At 41.7% G+C, this 16341-nt stretch overlaps 1 protein-coding gene across 1 annotated transcript in view; it reads left to right on the plus strand.

Annotated features, from left to right (window-relative positions):
• The first annotated feature begins 4799 nt into the window (after positions 1–4799).
• The window catches only part of LOC119649181 (ecdysone-induced protein 78C), a 134378-nt gene continuing 122836 nt past the window's right edge, over positions 4800–16341 (plus strand). The window contains exon 1 of the mRNA XM_038051208.1: positions 4800–5753. Within this exon, the coding sequence (XP_037907136.1) occupies positions 5378–5753 (376 nt within the window). The 5' untranslated portion in view covers positions 4800–5377. The remainder of the gene's footprint in view (positions 5754–16341) is intronic.

A 16341-nucleotide genomic window follows, 5' to 3' on the forward strand; every position in this document is an offset into this window, starting at 1 on the left:
TGCTGGCTGAATCTGAGCAAGCTTTGGTGATGCATTGCGTTATATGAATAGCTCTTTCCGTAGAGGCGCTTGTCTTATTGGGCTAGTTTAACCACACCTCCTGAAATGTTTGCTCATCTAAAGCTTTGTAGAGCAACCTAGCGACTTTCTTGGCTTCAGTCTCCAGTTCCGTAGTCATCTTCTCTCCAGGCGTCTGCCGGAAGTGATAAAAATATGCAAAATACCCTCCGTGTCCACTTAAAAATAGTGTTTGGTAGTAGCTAACCTTTCCAAGTCGTCGTTTAATTTGTGTAAGTTCAGCGTCCTTTTGGTGATTCATCCAATCTTTTTTGGCATACCAGAATAGATTTAGTCGACGTTGTACACCAATGATAGGTATGAGACACAACGATTGTATATGTTGTTCCATCGATGCGTCGACTCTCGTTTGCTAAGATGTCGATGGGGATCAAGACTGCGGTCACAATGCTGTTTCGTTGGATATTACTCAATAGGGATACGATGTTCTAAATGTCCTTACTCAGAATGGAGCTCCAATCTTTTTTATATGACTTTTCCTCTAAAGCTAAGACAGGACAGGATCTATATCGAGCTATATCGAGTTAACAATCTTCAAGATAACAATCTGGGGATGGCTCGCAATCAAAGTACTCATTTTAGATGCTCGCTGCTAACCTCTCATGATATGGATGAAGTCTAGTTTCTGGTCAATTATAACTCCTAGATATAGCCAGGATTCAGTTTGCCAAATTGCCTCGTTTATGCGGGGGATGTTGGATTCAGGACTCCCTCATATTCCTAAAAAAATTGGATTAATATAAGTTTGATGTAAATGACTCGTTTGAATAACTTATAGATGCGATGGACATAGAATGTAGGCGTGTAGGACGAAGAGCCGCCTAAATGTTTTTTTGACTTAGGAATTTTCACTAGTTTCCGTTGTTTCCACTGTGCGAAAAATTGAACCAATTGGATATTGCCCTCAATGACTTCTTTCGTAGTTATGTTAGGAATCTCAATGCGTAGGTTTGCCTCGCCTGAAGTTGTTAGGATTGAAGTCTTTTTGGAACGCAGTTGACAACTTAAGTTTCAAGGATAAAAGTACTTTTGATATCCTGTTTCTCCCTCGTGAAAGAGGTTGTTTTCAATATACCGCCGGTCATTTTGGGCTTCTGCTAGTAGAACAGCTGAAGATGGGCTTTTTCGTGGCTGTTGTTACGCTCCTTTTGCCTCGCATGCATAGCGTTGTCACGAAGAAGTATAGATGTGCGAATATAGGTAGTTATAATGAATAACACCAACAGCAGACCATCAAACAATCACCGTAATCTGTTTTGCCATAAACTTAGTTTTGAGAAACCTTGTAATACTTAGCCGCGGTTCAACCGCTGGGCTAATCGAGCTAATGTATCGTCTTCGCACAAAGCGAGAGGAGGCACAACTTCAAAACAATCATTCTCGTGTTGTTCCTCCAATTCATACGCTACCAATTGGTTAAGCTCTTTTGACTACCCAGTTTTTCGCCGGTGGTTGGAGAAAGCCATTTCTGCTTTACCGAGTTGAGAAGCCAGTTTCTGAATGGTTGTTCGCGGGATCACTTCAAACAACGTATTCAATTAATCGTTCTTAATAGCAAGTTTCCACCCACAAATTTTTTTATCTTTGAGATAACGTCAGTTCCCCGAAAGCATCCTCCTCCTCTTGATTGGACATTTTTCGTTGGTCTGTGCACTATACAATTATTATACTTCTTAACGTGGACTTGTTGTTGTCATAAGAAATCACGTCGGAATCGGCTCCCAGGCTCTGAGAGCGCGCATTGTAGCTGCTGTCAGTACCGCGATGACACCGGATTTGCTCTACCAGCGCTTGACTTACCAGAATACAAAAGCATGGTGCTACCAGAGGGAGTTGTACTTTCAAGAGTCTTCCAGGGTCCCCAGAAGGCAAACATTCTGGGGGGATCTCCGGTATCGTTTCTGAGGAGCAAGGTAAGTAGTCTGGGGACATCCGATATCATTTTTGAGGAGCACGTATATTCTGGGAAGTAATCCTTTTAAGTGTTCGGCGATCGAACATCGTAGGCACACACGATTGACGCTTCAGTAAGAACATTTGCAGCTATCGGGAATGTTTTGAGTGAACTCTTATCCTCAAATCAAGGGGGAAGCCTAACCGGCTAATTAAAATTGCATTTATTATACTTAATCCATGGTTTAACTATGTGACACCGATGGTAGGGTGATAGAAGCTGTTGAAATCTATAAAGCAAATACGATTACTTTTATGGTCAGCTAAACAGTGCTTTGGTAGGCGTTAGGAATAGTCTTGAAATTTGGAATCCCAATTATACTTACAAGGTTCAGTATAGGCTACACGCATATTGGAGTTGCGGTACGCTAACTTTCTGGAACAGTTTTTGAACCCGTACCTTCCTAACTGGCAATGGCACTTAGTAAAGTGTTCAATCAGAGGTCTTTCTCGTACTGAATATTGAGAGTTCAAGCGATTCTGTAAGGCTCAGTAAGATTCTGGTCAAAGAATACAGCAACCCGCATTTCCCTGAAAAATGGTTCCTTGTCGGAGTCATCTGAAGAGGCTCTGAAGCTACTGTTTCGAATCCTTTCTCCCAAAGGCTGAAAGCATTCCAGATATTCCTAGAATAGAAAGATTGCTTGCTTCCAACTCCTAGCCGCTACTTAAAAGCACGTTACATGACAGGAGAGCTTCAAGCAAAAGTTTGCTGGAGTATCCATAGCTAGGCCAAAATGGCAAACCGCAAAGTTATGACACCTTATTTTTCACCGGCGAGTTACAAGTGTGCTCTGTGCTCAGATGCGCAAAGTAAGCCTATGCAGGGACGAAAAGAATAATTTAGGTGGTTCGCTGTTATCTAGATTCTCGAACATAGAGGGGAATGAACGGGAGTGATTACTTAGCAATTTGAACCTTGTCTACTGTTGTAAGGAGTAGAATCTACTAACCCTACTTTTTGGCCACCAACTTTAGATATCCAGGCTCATTACCTGTAGTAATAACCTTCGACTAAACGCAGACACGGAAGCTTATAACTGAGATATGTACCTAGACGTACAGATTGTGGCGATCTACTTGGTTGGAGATAAAATGACGGTGCCTTTATGCACCTCCTTTGCGATTGCCAAGGTCTGATTAAAGCTAGATAACGGACACTAGGTCAATGGTTCTTTGGTGACCTCAGGGAGATTTATAACCTGGGTTGATATCTTTTGAGAACTCTACGAGTTGAACCCTAGAATTGGAACCAGCCGAATTTTATTTCCCCTAGTGTCTCCGCAGAGTGGTCTTTTGTACCTAGCGATAATTGGAATCTTGCAGAAGGCAGATATTCAGTTGTAAAATAGCGATCCTATAAATATTAATTTGTGTATCTTCCTTAACGATTCCACACATAGAGATAGTAAGACCCTTCCCCTTGCCATATTCTCCACAACAAGACAGTTTAGTGCCAAAGTCCTATTAACAACAAATGATTTGTATCAAAGCAAGCTATCTATCTTGATGTTTCAGAGTATCTGTTGTCGCAGCATCTACATAAATAATACATTGCTTTCAATTCTTTCCTTTTTCTCCGTTGCTTGCCATTAAATTCTAATGCTTTCTTTTGAACTTGTACGCTTGTTGCCTATGCGCGTCTTTCTCTGTTTTATTCATACTTTGTCCGTTGTCTCCAATCCAACGTCGCATCTATTGCCAAGTTCCATTCCAAACATGTTGGCGTTGTTATTTTTTTTTTTGTTTTCATTTAGTTTTCACTCTATGTCTTGGACATTAAGAAATCTAAGTCGATGTTTTATTCTATTTACCTTTCTTCAAGTTAGCACGCTTGTAGCTTCAGAATAGAATTCTATCTTCTGTAATTTCTCAGAGTTAGCTGGGTTACCGTGATTCGTGTGATGGAGGTGGACTGGAACTCGGATCGGATGGAGCCGAACAAGCTGGTTCTACTAGAAGATGGGTACGATACATATTATGTGCTAGAGAACAAGGATCACTTCATCTGAAACTATAATTTTGGTTCCACTTCGACCAGACTCCACTGCCTTACATGTCAAGATCGCAGCTTTTACGGGAGCCCACAGTGTCCTTCCTTTTGAAGGCAATTTCTTTCTCACAATCAAAATCAATTTAATCACTTTAAATGATGTGTTAATGTTTGCAAATAGTATTATCTGATCAGAGATTAAATAGCTCCCTTACTAGTCATGATTTATACCTAATTAACCTTCCGTGCTGCACCCAAGTTTCAATAGCAGTCCCATAGGACCTAAGGACTTTCTCTTTGAAAGAACTTCCCCATTAAAAATTAAAGATGAATTTATCTCACTTTCCTTTTCTCATTTGTATCTAAAATTGTTTCCTGGTTTAGACCCCAAGCTCAGAATTTATAGCCCAACCGCAATCCTAATGGTAACCCCCGGATTCAAACACTTAGCCTTCGGCTTGTATATGATGAGGTTGGGCCACTGTTGGGCGTATCAAGAACTTCTTTCGTACTTTCGCGTACTTTCTGCTTTCTTGCTTTCAAGAAAGTGATTCCCTGTTCGCTCGACTCCTCAGACTTTGTTTTTGATTACGTCTTCGCGCTCGTCTTCTTCCGTCCTCGGTCTTTTTGGGATCTTGTGTTGCTCTACCACTTCGGCCACTACTTCTACTGTTCTTTTTGTTCTTATTTGATAAATTCAAATTGAAAACATGAAGAGCTCGTTATACGTTACGTTAGCCATGTTACGTTATTGAAAGTCCAGTATGATCGGTTCCAACCGACGCGACACCGACGTTGTGGTGCTCGATTCTTGGATTTGATTCCTGAAGGGAGCAATTTCCTCGATATTCGAATTGCCTCGATCATCTGGGCTTGATGGTGATCAGTATCGATCACTGATCACTGAATATCTTCCGCTTTATTATCGTCTTGATCATCGTTGTCACCATCGCGGTCACAATAGTTATCGAGAACGATCTGGTTTCTAGTGATGTTTGGTGGAGGGTTTGCAGTCGTCTTACTTTGGTGAAACGCGATCAGATGGTAGTCAATGACCTCTGGAGGGTGGCTTGCAATTGTCTCCGTTCTTGAGTGACACTGAGAAGCTTCCCGTTGACAGTGATGGTGCAAGAGTCAACTGATTCCTCCACAGTGAGTGTAAAGTGTTTATGCCCAGCATCGGATTTATCGCAATTTGGCGGGAACGGGAGGCAACCTAATTGGTGATTGTTGAAATTCTTGATGGATTCTTGAGCAAAGGCTATCATGGAAACGCGTTTTGATTGCCCTCCCTACGGCCCGTCCACTGAAGATATTGATTTCGCTTTCGATTACTAATCGCCCTGAGTTAACATGGACATTTACAACAATCTTGAGCAATCGTCAACGCTTCGGTCAAGTTTAGTAAAAAACGGTTGTAGTGATATTGACATTGTTGCAGTGAATAATAACAACTGTGGTGGTAGTGGACAGCAAGACGACGATCTTGACGACTTGCCGGAAGTTAGTTTTGATGCAAGTTCAGATTTTAACTTGGACTTCTTTGATACCACCGAAGACTCATCGGTGCAAGGTGGATTTAGTGATCCAGGATCAGTGGAATCTGTGTCTGTGGGATCACCACCACCTGTGGCTGTCAATAAATTTTTGTTGCATGACGATAATGAATTTGCAACTGCTGAAAGATTATCGAGCTCCTTAAGCAGTGCCAGCGCCAATACCAAAGCAGGTAATTAGAATAGTCTCGAAATTTGTTTGTTCTTAAAAGATCCTTAGAAGAGTGCCTGCTTCCTTCTTATTCAGATTATAAAGAAAGTGAAAATAGAATTCTTGTCTATGAAACTTAGATGAGTTTGCTAAGGAAGTCGGAAAATTGATGACCTTCTCTTCCTTAAAGAAATTACTCGTTACTTGGGGGAGGCTTATTCCTCAAAATATAATTAGTGCTTGGAGTATTATTTCAGTGACGCTGTCATATCAGTGACAGTCCTTGGTTGCATGACATTCATGATATACACTTACTGGTCCGAAAATAGGGGACTTTCGATTCTGTTGTCAACTATTTTCCTATGTACATTCTTTTTTGAGTTCGGCATTCAGACTACAATTTTTTTAGGTTTTCTCATCTGATAATGTGTATATAAATCAAGTATCTCCCGACTGCTGTCGGATCTAGTGTAAAAATCAATTTTTTGAATAAATTGAATATTTCTCGACTATTGCGCGATCTAATGGAAACCCTTTGGCTGTAACTTACAGACTCACTTTATTCTCTTCGTCATCAACGGCACAACAATCGGTATCTGGTCTAGGCCTGTCTTAATAAGGAACTCCAGACATCCCGGTTTTGCGCCGAGGTCCACGAATTCGATATCCTTAAAAGTTGTGTGGCGTCCTGGCCTACGCCATCGTTCCATCCTAGGCAGGGTCTGCCTCGTCTTATTTTTCTACCATAGATATTGCCCTTATAGACTTTTCTGGCTGAATCATCCTCATCCATACGGATTAAATGACCCGCCCACCATAACCTATTGCACCGGATTTTATCCACAACCTGACGGTCATGGTATCACTCATAGATTTCGTCGTTATGGAGACTACGTAGTCGTCTATCCTCATGTAGGTGGCCAAACATTTTTCGGAGGATTCTGCTCTCGAACGTAGCCAAGAGTTCGCAATTTCCCTTCCTAAGAACCCAAGTCTCCGAGAAATACATGAGGACTGGCAAGATCATTGCCTTGTAGAGTGAGAACTTTAACCTTATGGTGAGACGTTTCGAGTGGAACAGTTTTTTTTAAGCCGAAATAGGCTCTGTTCGCTGCCAAAAATCGTACGTGGATTTCAACATCATAGCTGCTATCGGTTGGGCTTTCTCAAAGTTGTAGACTCCTATCTTTATTCTTCCCGTTTGACCAGTGCGGTTTGATGTTGTTAGTTGGTTGGTTTTTGGTACTGACGTGTCCACCATATACTGTGTCTTGCCTTCATTGATGTGCAGCCAAGACCTCGCGCCGATTGCCGTCTGCTCGATCTGGATGAATGCCGTTTGTACGTCTCGATGTCGATATCGTCAGCATAGGCCAGTAGTTGGGTGGACTTTAAAAGGATCGTACCTCTTGTATTTACCTCAGCATCACGGAACACTTTCTCGAGGGCCAGGTTAAAGAGGACACATGATAGGGCATCCCTTGTCGTAGACCGTTGTTGATGTTGAATGTCTTGAGAGTGATCCTGCTGTTTTTATCTGGTCTCATACATTGGTCAGGGTCAGCCTAGATAGTCTTATCAATTTGGTCGGGATACCCAATTCTCTCATGGTCGTGTACAGTTTTACCCTGGCTATGCTATCATAAGCGGCTTCAAACTCGATGAATAGATAGTGCAACTGATGTCCTTATGACAACAGTTTTTCCATCGCTTGCCTCACAGAGAAAATCTGATCTGTTGCTGAATTGCTTGGAATGAAGCCTCTTTGGTATGGGCCAATGATATTCTGGGCGTATGGGGCTATACGGCCTAGCAAGATAGAGGAGAATATCGTATAGATGGTACTCAGCAACGAGATACCTCTATAATTGGTGCACTGTGTGATATCTCCCTTTTTATGTTTGATACTGATAATGCCTCGTTGTCAGTCGTCAGGCATTGATTCGCTGCCCCATACTTTGGGCATCAGTTGATGAACCACTTGGTGTAATTGGTCGCCTCCATATTTAACCAATTCGGTTGCCGATGAATTGCACCGACTGTTTCTTCTATACTTGGTGGTGGCAGTATTTGTCCATTGTCTTCAATGCGGCATGGGAGGTTATTGCGGCATCCATTTTCCTCTTATAGGTGTCGCGGTGGGCTGTGTTGTGGATGGCTTCAGTGTTAACTCTCACCTGATTGTCAGAGGGGATACTGAGTGGTGTAGTTATTCGAGCTCGGAGCACCATGCCAACGAGATAGTAGTTCGAGGCTATATTGGCCCCACTATATGTTCTGACATTCATCAAGGCTGAGAGGTGGTGGCGTCGATCAACACGTGGTCAATTTGGTTGAAAGTGGTCCCGACAGGAGAGGCTCACGTATGTTTGTGGACCGCTTTGCATGCAAACCAGGTACTTCCAACAATCATTTCGTGTGTCGCTGCTAATTGAATAATCCGCAGTCCGTTATCATTTGTATTTTGATGTAAGCTATGGTAGCCAACGTATCGCCTGAATGCGGGCTCCGTCCCTACTTGGCTGTTAAAGTCCCCAAGTATGATTTTGACATCATATCTGGGACAGGCTTCGAGGGTTCGTTCTACTGCCTCGTAGAAGGTATCCTTCTCCGACTCTGTAGTCTCCTCAGTAGGGGCATGAACGCTCGCAAGCGCAGAATGCATAGCCGTTCGTTTATGTTTTCAAAGTCGATAATAGCAGGTTTCATTTTTTGGCTGTCTAAGAAACCTACTCCGAGCATATGGTTTACTGGATGGGCATTATGATATATGGTGTAGTGACTCTTCTCCAGGATATCGGTCGCAGTCCAACGCATCTCCTGTAACGGTGTTACATCAGCTCTATATTGGAGCAAGGTATTGGCTAGCTGTTTGGCAGCTTCATCTCTGTACTCTGTTATTCGTTCGTCGTTGCCGAGTTGGTCGTTGTATTATCCGTCCATTCCGAGGCTCCTGTTGTGACTTCGTAACTTCGGTTTTCCGTAAAGGATTGTCAGCCCTACCCAACCCCTACCCTGCAACCCTACCCAACCACCCTGCAAGCTGCATAACGATGGAAAAACAGAGCTTTATTGAAGATGTAAAATCAGAGGCATAATTTGATCAAAACCGTTGAAAAAATGGAGAATTGATGACGTTCTATTGGGTAACAAAAAGGGATAAAATTGATGGGCTGAATATTTTGGTACTTCTGCTTGCCATCGAAACATTGTCAACGGCTTAGATAAGGAGAAACTTATCGGTTATGCCCATTATTATTGTACATAAAACATGAATTGGCTTTTTCAATATGTGTACATGCTCGATAAAAGTATGGAGAGTCCTCTAAATTCACGCTTTCATTAGTCTGGAAGAGGGTTCTAGTAATACAAACTGGATCCGGAGCTAAATGAGGTTAGATGGAGAATTCTTGAGAACAATCCTCTCTCTTTTACGGGACTCCACAAAACTTGACGGAAAAAAACCTGAATCCACCGTCCGAATAATACTCACCGCAATCGCGAGGGGCGCTCTCACTACTTAAGATACACTCAGTGAGATTCAGGTCCAGGTCCAGAATGTGGAATATGGCAATAATGCAGTGATACGCACCAACAGAGACTTCCGAAGAAGAGGGGAATGGCGTTCTCTATGAGCAACTAAATGCAGTCTAGGAGGAGATTTGTAAAGGTAGATGATCTTAATAACAAGGTTAGCTCTGATATCGTTTTGCTCAGACATGTGATGAGGAAACATAGTTGTGGCAACCATATCGATAATGGTGAAAAGTTCCCAAGTCCCCAAGTTCTGTAGTTTCCACTACCTAATCACCATGCATCATGATTCTCTGCCTTTACCTGATCTGGATGCAGTCGCGAGGCTTTCAAAACACCATCCAATGTTTCAAGCCACCATTGTTTCGGCCGGTCTTTTGGTCGTTAGACCAATCATGGCAGGTGAATTTTCGTTAGCGCGAATTATGGGACCATATCATCGAAAATCCCTCCCTCACAGTTTTCCCACTATCAGTGCCACCCCATATCGATGGCGGATATTCTCATTTCGGATGTGATCGAGGCATCATACGCCATTAGTCCAACGCAACATCTTTGTCTCCATTACCACGAGACACTGTTCATTGCCCTTTCTAGTCGGGGGGATCATGGGAATCGGCTGACAAACAATTTATTTTATTCAGATTTAATTTGAGACCGTGTTGTATAAAACGATCATTCCATTTCTAGACAAGTTGCTATGAGACGTTGAATGTCCCGCGTGCCAATGTCCGTAACAAGAGGAGTGGTGAGAAAGCGCTACCTTGATGAACTCCGCCAAAAATACGAAGCGGTTTTGATACACCCGGCATACTTCGAACTTTACTTTTCGGAACGTAGTAGAGTAATTTAAACCAGCGCACAAGTTCATCTGGCACTAAGTGTTTTCATAGAGCATACCAGATAAGTTCGGGTGGCACACGGTCAAACGCTTTCTCTAGATCTAAAAATGCTATATAGAGAGGGCGATGCTTTTCACGATGCTTCTCTCTGAGTAACCGCGCAGCGTATATTGCGTCAGTAATTCCGTAGTCCTTGACAAAATCGGCCGTGTGCAACCTTCCTGAATAACGCAATTGAAGAACTCATTGATCCACAGTGTTGGATCTCAGCTCTTCGCTTCCCAGAGCTCAGATGGGATGTCGTCAGGTCCTGTTGTTTTTCTCGATTTATTTCGTTTTATTGTATCCTCCATTTCAGTAGCGCTGACAGTTAAATCCTGGTGGTTTAATGTGAATTGCTGTCATCTAAACTTAAACCCATGGTCTTCTTAAGGCACGGATTGATTTTGTGACCACAATCAGAGCCCCGCTATAACAAGCACAACGGTACCAGACTATGCTGAGTGCTTGGCTCAGCGTTCATAGTGGTGGATACAAGACTGTCCTTCATCTCTCCCGATCTACGGAGTACCGCACCCGACCTGAAAGGTAACTCCACGTTTGAAGACAAAACGTCCGCTTGGATGTAACCACACCTCCTACATCCTACATCTCTCCCGATCTACGGAGTACGGCACCCGCCCTGAAAGGTAACTCTACGTTTGAAGACAAAACGTCCGCTTGGATGTAATCATACCTCCCATGAAACTCCCCACTAAGGGGTCAACCACTACAACAGGAATTCTTCTAAGACATGCAAATTCAGAGGCCTATCCCGATTCCCCAGGTACCAGTATACCCCCAGTAAAGTCTCGTGAGCGAAGTCATTTCAGATGAATCCCAATGCAGACTCGGGTCCTTTGAGCACTTTGATTTCTCACGTGTCATTATACAAAATTCGCGTGCCTATACCAGTGCGTCGGTCCGCCCATGAGGCATTTTATCCCCAAGTTTGATCATACAATTCCTTAAAAAGTTACAGTAGTTCAAAATTGACTTTACCATACATACAATTTACTTCAACTAAATATCAATATCACAATAAAGTCAGTAGTCTGACTTGCTAAATGCATATTACGTACAAAGGGGATAATTCTACATTCAAAAATATACTTACCGAAGAAGCAAACAAAACCTTTCACACTTGAAGCGCCGAGCTGCCGGTCTTCCGAGATGTTCCCTTTTAAGGTTTAATCAACATCCCCACTATGGTAGTCACTTCTACTCCTTCTCCAGTCCGTTATGTTCTCTCCTTAGACCCTAGTTATTTTTAAGTATTTAGAGGAAACAATTGAAAACAAATGTGTTCCCGCAATTAAACAGCAAGTCTCCTCCTTGTGTTCAAACTTGATGGCTCACAGAATCAACGAAGCAAGAGCGCACCTGTCAATCCGTGATAGCTCGAAGTAGTCGCCGTTCTTGCGTCATTCACAACGAAATGAAATTTGATTGAATTTAACGGATGCAAAGTGATATCCGGCCAAAAATCCCACCAACAGGATATTTGACTGGGACAATATATGCACCCCGTTAACCCTGGTTTTCGCAGAAGGTGACCTTTGTATCCTTCTTTAATTACTCCCAGCCTCGAAAATAAATTAGTCTCCTCTGATCCAAAATTCATCAGATCGTAGAGAAGTTACTCACGACCGTCACCCTTCTGTTCATCACCGGTCAAATTTCCAACCAATTCCTTCTTTTCACTCGCCTCCCTGTTTATTGTCTCGTTTTTCCAACTACCTTCTATATTTCTGGACATTTTCCTCGACTTTTCTCTCTGAGTTTTTTTGGGATTTCTATTAGAATCACAGTGAATGACTTTCGAGCAACGAACGATAAGCGACTGCAAAACACTACGATTGGCCTAGTCGACGCGTTTCCAAATTTGAAGTTTGTTTACCGCTTGAAGTGTAACACCGCTAGAAATCGGAGAGCTCGACTTCATAAAGGAAAACGACATAACTGCTCCTCACCTATCTGAAATAAATATTTGCTTTTTAAAAAAAAAATTGGCAGTTTCGATCCGCTCGGAAAATGTTCACCGAATCCGACTAATTTTTCACATCTTCATGAGGTTATGTACAAAATTCGAGGTATTAACAAAATAGAAATAAAAAGGAAAATGCGCACCGAAATGACAACTTTTCAATAAATAATAATAATAATCTTGTGATTTCCTAATTTAGGAAAAAAATCATATAAAAAACAAACGAATGTATAAATCGCGGGAGGCTGTTTATTATGTTCACGTTCACTTAGAAGTGTGATTCTCGGGGTAAAATACGTCTTCTCGTTTGACCGGTACAACTATCAAATCACACCCGGTCCTAGCAAGTCCAAAATCTAGACTCTCCCTCTAACAGCCACAAACGATCTCCTCGCTCATCAGCTGTCTACAGATCAGCCGGTCGCTAAACCTGGCCTTGCAGTTCGAAGTTGATGTCGGCTCAGCGACAACAGCAACACCTCATACGCTCCGAAAACAATAACAACGCTAACGCTACAACGTTGTCCGTTTGCATAGTGCAAATGGGGTAATTAAAATAAAATTTGGAACTGTGCAAGTGTAAGTAACCTTGTTACATATTGTCTTCAGAGGGAGGAGCAAGTAAATGGCTTATCTTACGCTTAAGCGTAAACGTTGTAGGATCGGCATAGTCTCGGGATCGAGGAATGAAAGTAAATTTTGAACTCCGCGAAGGAAACGTCAAAAATGTCCGCACTACGTGTGTTATGAGAGGCGGTGCGGAAAATATTATCAAAGTGGGCAGAGCAGTCCATAAGGTAATTACAGAGTTTCAAAAGGGTACACATTTCAAGGAAGATGCGGCGTTGCTGCAGGGAAAGGAGATTGAGGGTGCGGAGTCATGACGGATAGTCAAACCGTGGATGGTTCATTTTGTAAAAGAGGGTCCGGGTGAATCTGTGTTGTATAATTTAAAGAGCGAGCAATCACAGATGCGGAAGGAGGACCAGACTACACAGTATTTAAGTATGTTTCTGACAAGGGAGTTGAAGAGTGTTAAGAAAGGCTGAATTGAGGTAAAGTCGAAGGAGGAACATATTGATGATGTCAACAAAGTGGGAATTGAAATAAAGTTTGTCATCGAATATAACACCCAGGTCTTGGATGAAGGTCAGTAGTGAACTGGGTTGTCCACTAAGAGAGTAGGGAAAGAATGTTGGGGAGGGTTTACGCGAATAGCACATCCAGTGGCATTTGCTGACATTCAGTGCCAGTTTGTTAACTGAATACCAACCGAGCAGAGTATCAAGGTTGGACTGCAAGAGAGCACAGTCCAGCGAAGACGAAACAGAGGCAAATAATTTAAGGTCGTCTGCATAAAGCAAACAGGAGCAGGTGAGGTTATTGATAAATGTCATAAAAGGAAGAGTGGGGAGCCAAGAATAGAGGCTTGGGAACACCAGAGGTAGGAATGAGATGAGTAACCATGAAAATAATCTCTGCAGGAACGGTATGAGAGATACGAGGAAAGCCAGGGTATGATTGAGGGAGGGAAGCTGAGTAGAGAGAGTTTAGAGAGGAGAATATTATGGTTAATGGGAGAGGGAGAAAACGAAAGAATATTGCATATTTGATAGACCAGCAGCTTACTCCAAACTACAATTTTATTTTATTATGTATATATATATTTCGGGAGCAACTTACTCCCTTCATCAGTACAAAGCTAGCTAGCTTATATATTTCGGGAGTAACTTACACCCTTCATCAGTACAAAGCTGGCTAGCTTATATATTTCGGGAGCAACTTACTCTCTTCATCAGTAAGTTGCTCCCGAAATATATATATACATAATAAAATAAAATTGTAGTTTGGAGTAAGCTACTGGTCTATCAATTTTAGACTTAACTACAAACAGAAGGCCATATCTAACATTTTATATTGCATATTGTTAAATGTATTCTACCGTCAGCTTATCCTGGACAAGGCAAAGGAAATGCTGTTAATGCCGCAAAACCGCGACCACTACATGCTACCTTATCAGTGCGCTCATAAGGTGTGCCAACACCCCAGAGCCCATTTGTGTATACCGCGAGGCATCTTCTAGGAGATTCATTGAGCCCCATATAATTTTGTATGACCACTGAATCATAGGCATGGTTTCGCAATCAAAGTTGGCCTAAGTGTTAAATGCATGCTGACATATTTGAGCTACTTGGATGACATCAAGTTGGATGGTGAAATATAAATCTAAGCCAAGGTCATCACGAGTCACATGCCAGATATAGCATTGGTGACCTCCCCATCCAAACTATGACCGAGGCAGACTATTATATACAAGTACCTAGGAATCCATGCTCGAGCTGTCGATTTGGGGGATTTTCTGAATTGCTGTGACATGTGAAGATGGTGCTGAAATCGCGTCTCTCGAAGAAGAATAAAATAAACCGACTGAATGTGTTCGCTATCTCCTCACTGGCATATGCATTTGAAATATTCGTCGTGAAAACGTCCAGTGGCAGATGCGGAATACTATGTCCAAATTCTGAATGCAGTACCCAAATTCTGTCATGAAACGGACGTGGTTGACGTTGTGAAATAACGGTTGAGTCCCTTTCTTGCGGGTGATTGCTGACATCTCTTAATCTTTCAATCCTCTGAGTGAGGTAAACTCAGACTAAGAGCTGAACGATGAATGGAAGTCGAAGACAATACATGGTAAACAATTGAATTGTTTCTGACAGCTGATTGTTGATCTCAATTTGCCGAACTGGCTGTGTGCTGGGAACCTTTTTGTTGAGACCAAGGGATTGATGTGTGCCAGTTAGGACGGCGTGGTGTACCCCCATGCTTATGAAAGAGCGGGTGGAGAACGATCAGTGCAGAATGTTTGGTTCAGCGTTAGCGTCTGAACCTTGCATGTCCAGTTTACTGATATTAACTGCAGGCGGTATTCGATGGTTCTCCTTATAACATGTATTGTGACTGGCAGGTTTTAGCTGATCGCCATATATGCCTGACGCCTGACGCCATATATGCCTGACGTACATATTTGATAAGGATGTTATTATCCCTCATTATAGCGAGACTTTAATCACCGTGTTCGTTTCTGGAGGATCGCTCAGTCAATATATTGTGAGATGAAATATCTTCATCATGAATATTAGCATCAAAACATCACAACAACTTCAAATACACAGAAGACTACATAGAAAGCTGAATAAAGGAATGATACAAAAATTACAGTAAAATATGATAGTAATAAAATTTATTTTTAGATAATTTAATTAAAACCATGTCACGAGGCCGAACATGGATGAAGACGTACATGTTAATATCCATGTAAAGTTGGCGTGCACTCGTATCCACAAGTTATAAAGTCAGGTCGTCCGCCATTAATTATTTATACACATTTATTGTATAATTAATGATAAATAATAGTGCCTCATCGCAAAGATGACTCTTGCAATTTATTATCCGTTAATTGCTTCCAAAACCGTTGAAAAAAACAAAAGGTGAAAGATCATTAACCAACGCAGCCACGAAATATCGAGGAGTCAGTGAGAGGTGAGAGACCTATTAACCATTTGAACCAAAAACATCATTAAAAATAAAAAGCAAAGGATCGTTTTCACAAACCATTAATTCAATGGTTCAATCTTATCCATGGATATGTATGATTGAAAAGTGAAGATACATATTTTTTTCGATGCAGTTTCCTGCATTTCGCAAAAATCAATATGCATTAGTGCAAGCTGTTTTGCTTATTTGGCCGGAACAGGTTGATGGATTAAATGTTGCCACTAATGATTTCCACAAATATTAAAAAAGGTGGAGATGATTAATGATGGTAGCCCAATAAGTTTTTTACCCTGAGTTGTTGATACATTGTATTTTCTATTTTTTTAATTAAAACTGGCTTTGCCCAAAAGTCAATCAAAATTTTTATAACTGGTTTTTGTTTTATAAAATCACTCAAGCTGTGAATAAATATTTAATCATTTTAACTTTAACGTTTTTGTCAACACTTTTGTTGAAGAAGAAAAAGTGAAATGCATATCAACGGGATGGAACTATGGCTGAGTTGGTTGAATGTCTGCATCTCGATCTCTTTGTCTTGCTTTCGAATCCCACTTCGCCATGAATATTTGTGTTCGTTTTTGCACCTACCCTTCTGTTGTAGGCTAATTACTTGCACAGCATTAAATGTGATAATAATGACTTTGAGACAC

This window comes from Hermetia illucens, chromosome 2 (assembly GCF_905115235.1).
Source record: "Hermetia illucens chromosome 2, iHerIll2.2.curated.20191125, whole genome shotgun sequence".
NCBI classification, from domain to species: Eukaryota; Metazoa; Arthropoda; class Insecta; order Diptera; family Stratiomyidae; genus Hermetia; species Hermetia illucens.